This window comes from Ciona intestinalis, unplaced genomic scaffold, assembly GCF_000224145.3.
Source record: "Ciona intestinalis unplaced genomic scaffold, KH HT000105.2, whole genome shotgun sequence".
In the NCBI taxonomy this organism is placed as follows: domain Eukaryota; kingdom Metazoa; phylum Chordata; class Ascidiacea; order Phlebobranchia; family Cionidae; genus Ciona; species Ciona intestinalis.
In genome coordinates this window covers 93376-109043 of record NW_004190427.2, presented here as the reverse complement: position 1 = coordinate 109043, position 15668 = coordinate 93376, and the positions used below count along the sequence as shown (strand labels likewise).

General features: G+C 35.5%; 1 protein-coding gene across 10 annotated transcripts; it reads right to left on the bottom strand.

The window, feature by feature from the left end:
* Window positions 1-1152: 1152 nt before the first annotated feature.
* LOC100185438 (chondroitin proteoglycan 1-like) lies at window positions 1153-13486 on the bottom strand. 10 transcript variants are annotated; one of them, XM_002120888.5, is made up of 31 exons: window positions 13322-13485; window positions 12378-12454; window positions 11196-11340; window positions 10695-10774; window positions 10142-10292; window positions 9609-9688; window positions 9072-9234; window positions 8847-8926; window positions 8614-8773; window positions 8415-8494; window positions 8189-8348; window positions 7833-7912; window positions 7570-7729; window positions 7328-7407; window positions 7070-7229; window positions 6713-6792; window positions 6456-6615; window positions 6049-6128; window positions 5787-5946; window positions 5146-5225; window positions 4921-5080; window positions 4680-4759; window positions 4356-4509; window positions 3619-3698; window positions 3298-3457; window positions 2834-2913; window positions 2648-2759; window positions 2186-2284; window positions 1794-1886; window positions 1574-1614; window positions 1153-1345 (listed from the first exon to the last, which is right to left on the bottom strand). In XM_002120888.5, exons 1-29 carry the CDS (start codon window positions 13404-13406, stop codon window positions 1795-1797), a joined length of 3318 nt encoding a protein of 1105 aa, XP_002120924.3. In that variant the 5' UTR covers window positions 13407-13485; the 3' UTR covers window positions 1153-1345; window positions 1574-1614; window position 1794. The 10 variants fall into 10 exon arrangements, with proteins under 10 accessions (XP_002120924.3, XP_026694520.1, XP_026694523.1 ...); XM_026838719.1 differs by lacking the exons at window positions 3619-3698; window positions 4356-4509; XM_026838722.1 differs by lacking the exons at window positions 5787-5946; window positions 6049-6128.
* Between the last annotated feature and the right edge of the window lie 2182 nt (window positions 13487-15668).

The window sequence follows — 15668 nt, the reverse complement described above, 5'->3', positions numbered from 1 at the left end:
TTTCAATAAAACAAAACTATTTAAAAACAAAGTTTTTTTTTCAAAGTATATAAAATCTGAAATCTGCGGTTCTTTCCCACAAGCACATGTGACCAAAAGCAACTATTTTTTGTAGGCAGTTTTGTTTTGGGACGCGTTTACGCATTTGATAACAGCGGCATTGAGGCTTGAGAATGATTAAGAATGAACTGGTTTATTTTAAATAGAAAAAAGGCTACAGCGCCCTGAATGAGTTGCAACACGTCGGCAAGATTTCAATAATCAATTACCCGCACACCGCCCCAACGCGTTTGATAATCAAATGCAATCTCCAAAATTTAAGCCCTGCGGCTTTTGTATCAGACTGACAAATGTTTTTTATATGTACTGTGATGTCTAGAAAAGTTTAGAAGGATACTTTGGCTTACCGTATCCTAAACCGCTGAAGTGTTCACATGTTTTATAATACCGCTTCCTTTTGGGTCCCTTATCGGGAAACGACAGTCATTATAACACGGGTGTTCTGTTTCACACAACTCGTGCCAGCTTACGAGTTACCACATAATATGAGTAATCACGAAATTTTCTGAATATTTATTGAAAGTTTTGAAGCACTTGGTCGGTATATAGTGCTACGATCTGTGACTTATATAGAAATACGATGTCACCGAAACTTAACGGAGCGACGTAATCAGTTAAAATAGGGATGGCTGCGTAACATTCTGTATAAGGTGGGGTAAGATGGGACATGTTTTCATTCCATTTTCTCCTCCAATTTGGTAGTAAACTACGGCTATTTACAGAAATATATAACTGTAGTCCAGCAACTTTTAAAGGGCGTGGCTAATTAGTAAAATACGACCAAGCAATACTTATACTGTTAGGTGCTAACAGTATCCCATCTTATACCCACACAGTACGATATTTTAAAAACAGCCCAAAGTAAACAAGCCCTGTAGCCTGAACGTGCAAGACGACATGCAGACAGTAATCTGCGATTCGTGTTTAAATAGCCCAATGGTATATATTAATTTATGTGACTCATTTAACCAGCAATGCGCGGCGGAGGCACGACAGTGGCTATACAGGCTTTCCGTTAAAATTCATAACGATTGAAGCAATTTCCCTTTAGTGTCTTGCCCAAGGACAACAGCAGAAATGCATACGAAAAGAGAATACAAACATTGCATTGATTTATTGAGCATTCAACAACTACGTGCATCATATAAGCCTAAAGACGGCAAGAATTACAGTATCAAGGTTTTGGATTGAAAACTTGTGCAGAATATAATAAAAGCAGCTGCGAATAAATCTTTATGTCGAAGCATCACCGCTGGCTTGTGGAATTATAAAGAATTGGCAAAATCTGTAAAAAGTAGGAATCTGAATGTCTGTGTTATTCTACTGTGGAGATATCGTTAGCAGATAATGATCTCTAATTATTAATAATAATTTAACAACTAATTTGAAAATCGTGGGGATATAGTTCTTTTTTTCTTTTTTTAATATTCTTTGTCGTCTGCCAAATGAGATAAACGAGAATGGAAACATAAACCAGATTACCCCTACCAAACATATAACAACATATACTTACAAATAAAATAACTTTTCGTCAGCAGAAGCACTTGGAAGCATCTGTGAATATTTGAATAATTTAGTATTTTGATTCAAGCGTTTAGAATTCTTCTCGGTAAAGACATAATTTATATGATATTTTAAATAACTTAAGGAAATGTTTTAACGTTTTTCCAAAAAAAAACGTAATTTCTTTTTTTTTTTATAAAATTATTTTATTTTTTTTCTAAATACTTTACCTTAACAACCAGGAACATTGTGTGACCAATCACACACAGATAACGTTGGGTTGAAAACTGTGCCACTTGCGCAAGGCATGACGTACAAGATACCTACAGATACAAATGTTATTTAGAGGACTTGGTCAGTCAAATAAAATGCCAGTTTTAAGTCCCCATCATATAGTACTGTGGTGTATGGGATTGGACACCTTTAGCACATATTATCCAAGTATTCTGATCGTGTTTTAAACAATTAACAACGGTCTCTGGTAGTCTTAATGATATGGTTTATAAGTCTTTAAATTTTTTTTGTTTACTACAAAATGGGGCGATAAAAAAAGAATGAAAACTAATAGAGGGATACTGCAGCCTATTCTTAGCCTCAGAATATATATTGAGATATAACTAACCTGCTCCACACTGGTAGAAATGTGTACAATCACCAGGTTTCTCAAACGGACCAGTACTTAGTGGTTTATCATCTGCGTCCTTACACGTCGGCGAACCGCCTGTAAAAAGGTTCAGATTTGTCGTTTAGGTTGTTAAGGTGAATGAATGAATAAATGAATGAATAAACGAATGAATAAACGAATGAATGTAACTTATTTATCCTCGCGTGGCCGGAAAATGACAGTCGTTATAACACGGGTGTTCATACACCTCATGCCAGCTTACGAGTTACCATGCATGCTACTTTATGGGTGATTATTTTTTTTCCATTTTAATTTTTTATATATGACTGATAATTTGGACAACTCATTAGTGGCCAATGGGTTGGAGCAATTGCCGTTAAGGGACTATGTAATCCCACAATTGTAACGGGGACAAGCCTTGAACCCGGTGGTATTGAGTTCGAAAAAAATGTGTCTTACCGCTTGAGGCACCACAACCAGGAACGTTCTTAGGCCAATCACACACACCAATTGCTGGGTTGAATGCAGTTCCTGGAGCGCATGGCATTGTATGAAGGTAACCATTAGAGCACTGTCGAATGGAAGGCATAGGGTGTTTAAAAGTCACATAAAATAGAAGCTATTATAAAAAGTGTAATCACTTACTTGGTAGAAGTTGTCACAATCTTCAGGTTTTTCAAATGGACCAGTGCTCATTGGTTTGCCATTAGAATCCACGCATTGAGCTGTAGACCAGAAGCAGTGTGTTTATTCATTTCATTCACTCATTCAGTGTAACAAATATAGTTTAAATACTTAGTGCAAGTGATAATAAATGAATGTAACTTGCTTTATCCTTGCATGGACGGAAAAGTTACAAATGTAACTTTGTGGTTCTACTTTTAAAACATTTTTTATAAATCGGTGATAATTTAGACAACCCATTAGTGACCACTAGGTTGGAGCAATTGCCGTTAAGTGTCTTACCCAAGGACACATACGCCCACAATGGTATAATTCTAATATAATGAATTTTAAGCAATAGATCAGTTAGTAGTTAGGTAAAAGCCCAATAATAGGTTACTAACACAGCATGTCAAACACAGAGCATAGGGAATGCAAAGATTTACCATTAAATGGTGGTGATGTTGTTTTTGGTGCTTCGGTTGTTGTTGTTGCTGCTGGGGCACCACAACCAGGAACATTGTACGGCCAATCACACACACTTATTGCTGGGTTGAACGCAGTTCCTGGACCACATGGCATAACATGGAGGTAACCATTGGAGCACTGTTGGAAAAGAAGGTATACCGTGATTAAATGTGTACAAAATAGAAGGTTTTATAAAAAGCCTGGATAATTTCTTGGTAGAAGGAGTCACATTCACCAGGGTTTAATTGTTTAGTAGGAAACAAAACAGAAGGTATCAATATGAAAGTGTGAGTACTTACTTGATAGAAGTGGTCACAATCTCCAGGTTTTTCAAATGGACCAGTGCTCATTGGTTTGCCATTAGAATCCACGCATTTTGCTGTAAATTTAACAGAATATATAATGGCTTTTTAGAATGGTTAGGCAGAATGGAAAAGATAATTTTAACACTGTGTATATGCAGAGTCATAGGTTTTAAAGAACGAAATGACTTTTTTTGCATTTTTTCCAGCTTAGTTGATGCTATTAAACTATGGGCGATTTCTCTGATGCGGCGAGTGTTGAATAAACTGTGTTGTTTTTAAACAACATGTATAGTAGAGTGAGAAAAGATGGGACACTTACTCATTCTGTTTTCTTGTCAATTTTGTAGTACACAAAATATAGTCAAGGAACTATAAAACTGTATTCTCATGACTCCCATAAACCATTGTTATTTGTTTAAAACACTATCAGAATATTTCGATATTGTGTGTTAAAGATGTCCCTTCTTCCCCCACCCTACTGTATGTTTCCTTTGGTGGTTGTAACAATTATAATTACATTTACAAACCATTGTAAGAAGTATTGTAATTAATAATATGTAAAATAGAATATTCTACCACTCAACGCTGCTTACACATATTTGTAACAGGTGTAAAACTGAGAATACCATAACATACTAGGCCAAATGGGGCTGTAGTCAAAATTGGGGTTACATGCTATTCCAGAAACCTCTAATGTGGTCTATGTGTATGAATGAGCCATAAGCACTTACGGTCTATTGTTGGTGCTTGGGTTGGTGGAACTGTTGTTGGGGCTGAGGTACCTCCACAACCAGGTACATTGTAAGGGTAGTCACACACACCAATTGCTGGGTTGAATGCAGTTCCTGGAGCGCATGGCATTGTGTACAAATAACCATTGGAGCACTGTCAATAAAATATGTGTTGTTAAAATTGCAAAAAAAAGTACACAAGTAACCATTGGAGTAAAACAAGTTTTCGATTGCAAAAAAAAAACATTGAAGCACTGTTGTTATTGTATAAGATGTTTAAATATGCATAAAGTAAAATTCGTATAGAAAAATGTGAGTACTTACTTGGTAGAAGTTGTCACAATCTCCATTTTTTTCAAACGGATTGGAACTGAATGGTTTGCCATCAGAATCCAAACACTCCTCTGTAAATTTAACTCTTTGTTAGCAGAGCAATATTGTTACAGGAATATAAAAAAAAACAAAAATTGTACTTGTGAGCAAGAATGAGTTAAGCAAACAGCAAATTTTTTGAAAAGTAATTAGACAACTGTATGTATATCTTTAAAAAGTTAATATATCTTACTATCAAATGGTTTTGTGGTTGGTTTTGGTGCTTCAGTTGTTGTTGTTGCCGCTGGGGCACCACAACCAGGAACATTGTATGGATGGTCACACACACTTATTGCTGGGTTGAATGCAGTTCCTGGAGCGCATGGCATAACATGGAGGTAACCATTGGAGCACTGTTGATTAATAAAAAACAGATAAGTCAAAGTATAAACATGTATTTTGTAGCTAAATTGCTTACTTGGTAGAAGGAGTCACATTCACCAGGGTTCTCAAATGGACCAGTGCTGATTGGTTTGCCGTTAGAATCCAAGCATTCCTCTGTTAATTCAATACAAACCCATTTGTGAGCATAAAATATTATAAGTACAACTACATACAGCAGTTGTGTTTTAAATGTTAAAACTTTAATTTTACAATGATTCACAGTCGCATTGTAAATGTAAAAAACATTAGCAGAATTTGCTTCTACATAAAAATATTGAATAGCACTTAGATATTCTAAAGTAGCATGGCAACCTAAGGTATAACAATGTAGTGTGCTATTTAATGTTTTACAGTCTGTTACAAGTTACTAAGTATGCAATTTTGTAGGTAGGTTTAATATTTCACTATTTTATCTATATGGTCAACAATTTAGACCACAAATTAGTCACAACTGTATTTTAGCAATAGCCAATATATGTTTGGCCCAATGACAAGACACATGTAAACAATAATAACAGTATCAAATCAAGCCTCAAACCCAATTTTATGGTTACAATGCAAATGCTCTTACCACTGTATTTTGGATCAGTGAAAATCTTGATATTGTAAATTAAAGTTACGATATTTTAAAGCAAAAATACAGCAACAAATTAGGATATTTTGTGAAGAACTTACTGTCGAATGGTTTTGTGGTTGGTTTTGGTGCTTCGGTTGTTGTTGTTGCTGCTGGGGCACCACAACCAGGAACATTGTATGGATGGTCACACACGCTTATTGCTGGGTTGAATGCAGTTCCTGGAGCGCATGGCATAACATGGAGGTAACCATTGGAGCACTGTTGATAAGAAAACGTATGTTGTTTAAATATACGTACAACAGCTAAAATTTCAATAAAAAGTTTCAGTATAAACATGTATTTTGTAGCTAAATCACTTACTTGGTAGAAGGAGTCACATTCACCAGGGTTCTCAAATGGACCAGTGCTGATTGGCTTTCCATTAGAATCCAAGCATTCCTCTGTGATTTAAACAAAAACGTTTTGTAAATTAAGTAAAACTCACTAATATGTTTGCGATAAACAACAATTTGAAAACTTATGTAAATTTCTTGCATTAAAGATTACTGTAGACATAATCTAGGAGCTGTATAACTCAATACTTTTGTTCGTTCATTGTTGGTACTGTATATTACATCTTTATAAGCACGATCAAAGATATATTTAGCCATTTAAGCGGTACAAACAAAAGAAAGCAAAACAATTCTAAACTTTTAAAATAAAAACTTTAATGATTAAATGCAACTTGCTGAAACTAAACTAATATTTAAAGGGTGTATTATGCTTACTGTCAAATGGTTTTGTGGTTGGTTTTGGTGCTTCGGTTGTTGTTGTTGCTGCTGGGGCACCACAACCAGGAACATTGTATGGATGGTCACACACACTTATTGCTGGGTTGAATGCAGTTCCTGGAGCGCATGGCATAACATGGAGGTAACCATTGGAGCACTGTTGGAAATAAAGCAAGAGTTATTTAAATATACGTACAACTAAAAGCGTCAATAAAAGTCTTAAAGTATAAACATGTATTTGTTAAATTACTTACTTGGTAGAAGGAGTCACATTCACCAGGGTTCTCAAATGGACCAGTGCTGATTGGTTTGCCGTTAGAATCCAAACATTCCTCTGTAAGTTACAAAACAAACTTATTTATCTCTTCAACCAATACAAAAAAATAAAAAAAGTGTATGAAAAGGACTGTGTTAACTTGGTAATTACTATGAATCCTACAATAGTAGTTACAGCCTTTTAAAAACGTTGAAATTTAGGTGTGTTTAAATTGATGGTCCCTGAAATTAATGTAAAAATACCTTCTTTTCCACATAACTAAAAAATCGTTACTACAAAAAAATGCCCCCTGTTAAATGCTAGTTAGTGAGTGCTTATGAATTTTAAAACTTACTATCAAACGGTTTTGTGGTTGGTTTTGGTGCTTCAGTTGTTGTTGTTGCTGCTGGGGCACCACAACCAGGAACATTGTATGGATGGTCACACACACTTATTGCTGGGTTGAATGCAGTTCCTGGAGCGCATGGCATAACATGGAGGTAACCATTGGAGCACTGTTAAAAAGAAAGCGCATGTTGTTTAAATATGCATACAACTAAAAGTGTCCATGCAAAGTCGTAAAGTATAAACATGTATTTGTTAAATCACTTACTTGGTAGAAGGAGTCACATTCACCAGGGTTCTCAAATGGACCAGTGCTGATTGGTTTGCTGTTAGAATCCAAGCATTCCTCTGTTAATAAAAAGAGCATTTCAGAATTGCCTGTTTACTTGACTATACCATAGGAAACCAACAGTGTGCTGAGACTTTTCGTAGGAACGGACTGTAGCTATAACAATTTAAATGGCAACTTGCTAGAACCCAACTAATATTTAAAGGGTGTATTATGCTTACTATCAAATGGTTTTGTGGTTGGTTTTGGTGCTTCAGTTGTTGTTGTTGCCGCTGGGGCACCACAACCAGGAACATTGTATGGATGGTCACACACACTTATTGCTGGGTTGAATGCAGTTCCTGGAGCGCATGGCATAACATGGAGGTAACCATTGGAGCACTGTTGGAAAAGAAAGCGCATGTTGTTTAAATATGCATACAACTAAAAGTGTCCATGCAAAGTCGTAAAGATAAACATGTTTTTATCAAGTTAAATCACTTACTTGGTAGAAGGAGTCACATTCACCAGGGTTCTCAAATGGACCAGTGCTGATTGGTTTGCTGTTAGAATCCAAACATTCCTCTGTAAGTTACAAAACAAACTTATTTATCTCTTCAACCAATACAAAAAAATAAAAAAGTGTGTGAAAAGGACTGTGTTAACTTGGTAATTACTATGAATCCTACAATAGTAGTAACAGCCTTTTAAAAACGTTGAAATTTAGGTGTGTTTAAATTGATGGTACCTGAAATTAATGTAAAAATACCTTCTTTTCCACATAACTAAAAAATCGTTACTACAAAAAAATGCCCCCTGTTAAATGCTAGTTAGTGAGTGCTTATGAATTTTAAAACTTACTATCAAACGGTTTTGTGGTTGGTTTTGGTGCTTCAGTTGTTGTTGTTGCTGCTGGGGCACCACAACCAGGAACATTGTATGGATGGTCACACACACTTATTGCTGGGTTGAATGCAGTTCCTGGAGCGCATGGCATAACATGGAGGTAACCATTGGAGCACTGTAGATCATTGAAATACAGATAGGTTAAAGTTTAAACATGTCTTTGTAAAATTAAATCACTTACTTGGTAGAAGGAGTCACATTCACCAGGGTTCTCAAATGGACCAGTGCTCATTGGTTTGCCATTAGAATCCAAGCATTCCTCTGTAATTGAATAGATAAATAGAATAAGTATTTAGTATTAATTACTGAAACATAGCTTCTGCAACCCCAATATGCTTTGCCAAAACTAAACTAATATTTAAAGGGTGTAGTATGCTTACTGTCAAATGGTTTTGTGGTTGGTTTTGGTGCTTCAGTTGTTGTTGTTGCTGCTGGGGCACCACAACCAGGAACATTGTATGGATGGTCACACACACTTATTGCTGGGTTGAATGCAGTTCCTGGAGCGCATGGCATAACATGGAGGTAACCATTGGAGCACTGTAGATCATTGAAATACAGATAGGTTAAATTTTACATAACAGAATGTCTTATTCAGTGTGCAATGGCTTACTTGGTAGAAGTTGTCACAATCTCCAGGCTTTTCAAATGGATTAGAACTGATTGGTTTGCCATCAGAATCCATGCACAGTTCTGTTATAAATTAAAGTTTAAACATGCCTTCAAAAGCCCAAGGTTGCATACATAGGAATAGTTAACTTGTGCAGTATCCAACCATTGAACTAAAGGAGCTACTTTAAACTTTATTGTAACCATGCGTTAATAAAACTATGCTTACTATCGAATGGAGATAAAGTGACTTCGGGAGTTCCACTGCCACCAGAACCGCTGCTGCCAGACCCAGAACCACATTCACCATTGTCATGGTCACACACACTTATTGCTGGGTTAAAATATGTGTTGTCTGGACAAATCTTTATGTGCAGATAGCCGTTTGAACACTGGTAATAATGAATTTGTTTGATTCAGTTAGCTTGAGAGATTTTGAAATTACTTAAAATGACTTTTATCTAAATAATTTGTAACAGCTCATTTTATAAAGCGAAACAACACCAAACCAGTATATAATACACGGTTTAATATAACCTACTCTGGTTAAACAGGGAAAACTGATTTATACACCTTTCTAGTTAAAACTCGTGTATTTCGTTATACAATATAGCACAAATGTGTTTAGTAAACCCATAGACAGTACGGAATGTACACAAACGCTATATTGTAACATCTTTTTAAATCTTTATACGCAACAGTCAAAATAAAAGTTTTAAAATAGACGTTACCCTATGACTACTTGAAAACAGCACAACTGACTAACCTGGTAGAATGAATTGCAATCGTTTGGATTTTCAAATGGTCCCGTCGAGGTGGGCTGGTTGTTCGCATCCACACATTCATCTAAAAAATATACATTTTAAAATATATTCAAAAAAATAAAACTGAGTAATGACTATATTCTGTGGCGTTTTGCGTTTCTGTTTTGTAGTATATATTTGTGATTATTAACTAAAAATATGCGGGTTTAAATTCATCTGTCCTACATGTGCCGCATAAATTGTACTGCACTGTTTGTAAATTCACTTTTGACAAAAGCGCGGGAAAGTTTAAATGTTTCGGTTCAGTGGTTTCATGGTTCCCAATACCAAAGTGGGGAGCAGTGTAGAGTTATTTCCAACAACTCTTAATATTTTTTTATAATTAAATTGCTTTAGTGTCTTCCCACAAAACATATTTATCAAACGTGTGGCGATGTACAAATTTTATTTGAAAACACGTATTTCAAAATTAACGCCCAGTTAGACATTTTTTTTGTGTTTTTTTTTTTATAAAAAAAGTATTTTTTAAAGTCACCGTCAAAGGGCTTTGTTGTAGTTTCTGGCGCGCTGGTTGGTGCTACACCTCCGCAACTGGGGACGTTTTTCGGATAGTCACAATAGCTGAGTGCTGGGTTGTAAACTAAATCTGGTGGGCACCCCAATGTGTAAAGCTGTCCGGCAACACACTGTAAAAATAGATACAAGGTTGTAGTAGGGTGTGGGGGGACGGGACACATTTAGAACATCATGTAAAAACATCCTAAACGTTTTTAAACATTTAACGGGCTATGGGAGTCGTGAGAACACAGTTTTATAATTCTTTTAATGTTCTGTTTGCCATCAAATGTCCCTCACCCGACTATACAATTTATTTATTTTAACGTGCATGCATAACGAGTTAATAACAACAATGCCTCATTGCACATCATATAAAATGGTGTTCCATCGACCCGTCTTATTTAGCATGGTAGTTGGATTTGGGCAGGCCAAGTGCAGTAGTTCGTCAATAGTTGACTAAATTATCAGCTATATATACATTGGAATTATTTTTTAAAAAGATCCGCGCCCCAATAATATAAACATTTTACCTGATAGAACAATGCACAATCATCTGGATTTGCGAAGGGTCCTTTGGTAATTGCATTTCCATCAGAGTCCAAGCACTCTTCTGTTAATTTTATTAAAGTTAAACTTATACCAATTGAACACTATTGAGCGGGAAAATGTATGCAAATTTTGATCAGACATTTGTATAGGTGTCTATAAGACACCCTTCAGTGTCTACTTATAATATATCTTCAACGGAAATCTTAAGTGCTGCTTATCATGAGTCAGCGAACTTGAAGCGGAAAGTGAGACAGGTTTAGAGTGTGCTTAGTCATCAATAAAGAATTTCTGACGCACATCGGAACTTATAGGAGCCATTAACTTGTAACCACAATATGTGGAATGCAAACAAAGTAAATGTCAACGTGACGTACTCATCTCACTGATGGACTCTGTAGGAGTAACACGTAATGCGAAAATAAATTATAATTAGTTAGTTATGCAGATTTAAAAAACTGCTGCTGTTAAATTTTATCACTTACTATCGGCTGGCTTGGTTGGTGGAGCTGGTGTACTGGCACTACCTCCGCACCCATCTACGTTTTCTGGGTGGTCGCAGACGCTCAGAGCGGGACTGAATGCTGTGCCCGGAGCGCATGGCATCGTGTAGAGGTAACCATTCGAACACTGAAAGAATTATGAAATAAACGTCAAAATTTAACTTTCGGGTAGACATTTAATCAATGTAAATAAAAGTGGTTTTAGGAACGCAAATATTGAACCGGACATAAAGAAGTTGAGATTAGATATCTTGGTGTTATCAAAGCCAGGTTTTAGCGGATATCTTATGGAAATAGGTTATAGAGTCTGAAGTGTATTTAATTGTTGACTAAGTCAAAGCAAATTGGTTTGCTTTGAGCAAAGATAAGAACGGCGGTGAGCAACAACCAAAGTCATCGGATTGATATTTGCCAATCAATTAAAGATACACAGTAAATACACTTTATATAGCGATAAGCAGCAATTTAGTTATCTGAAGAATCTTTAAGAAATATACTTATCATCATAGAATGCTGGCATTTTTATTGACAGTTCGTGTAATTGATTATGTTTTTTTTAATGGTAGAATTATATCACATCAAATCCGTTTAGTTTTTATGAGAACAAAGTTGCACCATTTAAATCTTAAAGCCTAACTTACAAAATTTGAACCATTCAAAATCGAAATCAAGTCACATAAACGTTTTTTGTATTTTAATATATAGTAATATATAATAGTATCATTTCATCAAAAGTCAAGTATTCTTTTCCCTCCCGTGTCATTCGTTTACACAGTTTCGTAGGTTTTACTGCCCGATTCAGTTAAAACACAAAGGGTCGCGACGTTCCTTTAGGTTTCGTCAACATAAAATTATGAGAGTTTATAGGGGTCCATTGCGAGTTATCGTTCTTTCAACAATAATTTACGAGGTTCACCGACGTAAAACTGCTGATACGCGAAAAGTATCGGTCATGCGGTCAACAAAAAGGAGAATATATTTCCTAACTCGGAATACCAAATGTGCTTAAAAACAAAGGAAAAAATGGTATAAATAAAAGATTACAATGAGGAGAACCTTTACAAAATAGAATGACTTCTATAGCAACAGGACAAAAAATAGTTTAAATAAATGTGGGTGGGAATTGTAGCATGATGGCTAGTTTAAAACGAACATGATAAATACCTGATAAAAGTGATCGCAATCCCCGGGTTTTTCAAATGGTTTCGAACTGATAGGTGCTCCGGCCTCGAAGCATTTTGCTGAGGAAAAACGCATTAATATTTACATGGTTATTTGAGAGCCTAGGTAGTTAAAATAAAACTTTGTTTTAAAGATTTGAAGCCGCTGTAAAATAAATATTTTGTCGGCAGTTACTTTACGGAATGATTCTGTAAAATTTTCAAACGGTCGTTCATAGATTAATGAGACAACCTCTAGATCAGGAAAGATCATTGCTACCCAAACACTAAAGGCATAAAAGTTTAAGCTTTTGCTGTCCGTGCCGTTCTCCAATCGTGAACTCTTTTTTAAGAGAGTATCCTTTGGAAGCAAGACAACAAGTTAACGACGCATCGTGCGTCACACCGCAATCTTAGCTTGTGTGGTGACCTCGACAACGTTGTTTGGCAAATAAAATAAAAAGCGATTACAGACATGATTGACGACGCCCAACTCTTTGAAAGTTTGCGAAAAATGTTGGTGGAACTTAAAATGTTATAGAGGTAACGACCTGCTATGACGTGCCCGTGAATATTTCTTTAAGCAGTAGAATTACAAGAGGTTTTACTTGATATTAGGCAAATTGCTTTAAATTAGCAATTTCCACCAATATGAATCTCTGAACAAAACTCGTGTTTTCAATATATTTAATAAAAAACACTATGCCGTTTTTGTTTTATTTTTAGATTTATGTATTCAACGAGCGTGGTTAAAAATGCTTCCGTTTTATTTGTTACTAATAAAGTTTGCCAAAAGTTAATACAACTCTTTCCATATTTCATTTAGTATTTAATACAGATATGCGTATAAATTCAAGAATGCAATATGACAGCCAATAGCACTATATAAAAGCAACCATAAAAAACTACTGATAAAACAATGTTTAAAAAAAATATATTTAAACTTACAGTTAAGCTCCGCTTTTTTATCTACAGGTTTTCCAAGTGCACAAGTCGTCAGGGCGCACAAAGTTATGATAACAGTCAGCTTCATCTTGTAAGGCGAAGTTTTCAGTTTCTTCAGGAACAGCGGCGTGTTTGCCGCGACTCAATCTTCTTGTCTTGAAGATGTGACGACTCTGGACGCCTTATATACATTTCTATGTTTGCCCAGTAGTCGTTGCGGCCGAAACACATCACCTGATTGTGCAACTCTCATTTGTTTGCTCACGCATCGCTATAGGTTGAACTTTCTTTGGAACTCTCGAGATTTCCGTTCACGCTTCCCAAAGTAGATAGAGTTTGGACTTACTCACATGCATGGTGTCTGTCGTGGCAAATATACCAAAGTGAGTAAAATGACGTCATACTTATCGGAATCCTTCTCGCATCTACGTCATATTACGTCACATCGAAATGCCTGCATAACTTTCATACCCATTCATGCAATTTTGATTTTCGATTCGACTAAATATGACTGTACAAAGCGTGGATGACTACGTAAGAAGCAATTACTAAAGTGAAAATCTAATTAAAGCGAATTAATTACTTTTAACATACCTGGTTTGTTGAAGCGACTGAAGAATAAACCATAAGAAAACGAATACTGGCCTACAACCATAAAGTGTGGTCGCTTTTCATATTATAAAGTATAAAAAATATATAGGTTAAACTTTTGCGAAGATTAAATCACTATATGTTTTCTCTAAGAAATATTGTGTGTTTTTACTATACAAAATAAATAACAAGATTTATGTCAAACTTCTTTGTGCTTTGTTATTTAAGGTACAATATAAATTCTCCAATTACCAAGCGCACAAATCGTAAATTCAAGTTATTGTTGGTTTGCAAAATCCTGGTTTTACAAGTTTAACGACATCCGCCAATGTGTGTTTGATCAACGTCATATAAGGTGGTGTCATCTGAAAATCGTCACATTTAAAAAACGACGATAATATTGACTGACCTGATTTGAACTCCTATCTGACCAGTCAGCGGAATGTAATTTTATTGCGTGTTTGGAGCATTCCAGAAGGATTAAAAGTTATTTTTGCCGACTCGTCTAATGCGTTGCGATAACAAGTTATCGCGATTTATCGGTATTTTCCATTTTATTTTATCCATTTTAAAATAGTACTTTTGGAAACAATTATTTTTATTTGTATAATACACTTAGTTCGGTATTTTTCAACCACATATTAAACTAATATAGATGTGGTATGTATTTTACCAATAAGTAATATATAACTAGATTCACATACCGATTTGCACTTCTTCCTTGTTTTCATTTCTTATAGATGTTTTCGTTTTCTACCTTGTTTTTGTACCCGAAGCAGCAAATCAAATTTATCTTGTGTTAAATTAAGGTAATAAAACTACCTTGTCAAAACTACATGGGAGAATGGCAACTCGGTGGGCCATTGCTGTTTTCTGTGGTTATTTTGATAGATTAACGAGACAGGTAAATTAGTTCAAGTTTGGTATAGCTGTATTAACAGTACAAGTGTAGGTGTATTGGTGTATTAATATTCGCGGTGATTTTGAAAAGCAGCGCACTTGACTTCAATTGGTTAACTTGACTTGTTTTAGGTATTTCACAATTCGTGGCAGTTTTATAATAAATGCTTAGTTAGTTAGAAGCGTAAACGCAGTGAGAATTTATTAGCTGCCTATATTAGGTAATATTGTATCTGCAAAAAGCTTTGCGAAAGTTTCGGCACGTGTTATATTAGGCTTGCGGTTTGGGAATTTGAAACTGCAAAATTAATGAAACAATTTAATTAACACACGAGAAGTGTTTGCTTAGCATGTGGAATCTTAACTTATACATTAGATGGTGACACCATCGAAAGGCTTGTTACGATAACACAGTAGCCACGCAAAAAAAAGACATTTTAACTGTGTCTGGTGTCTACATGCTCCATCCCACTCCAGCTCAATACAAGTAGAATTGAGTAAAAATAAACGAATTCGTCTGGACTTGCTCAGCATGAAGATCACCAAGGTATAGATTGATCTCGAGGAAAAAGCACAATAATTGTTATACTTAAAAAACGTATTCAATTAAACGCACAACAAAAAGGCTACCTCGGAAAACTGGCGCGTATTATACAGCATGGCCTACTGAATGTATTCAGTTATAGGTCATAGGTATAGAGATTTAAACCCACGCCAAACCGATATATACGTTAACCTACAACAACAGAAAATTGCCCTAAAGTTTCATTTCAGCTAATATGGATGGGAGCTAATAATATTTAATATAGTTGGCATCGCAGTCTTGATATATAGAAATACGACGTTATAAATGACCGGT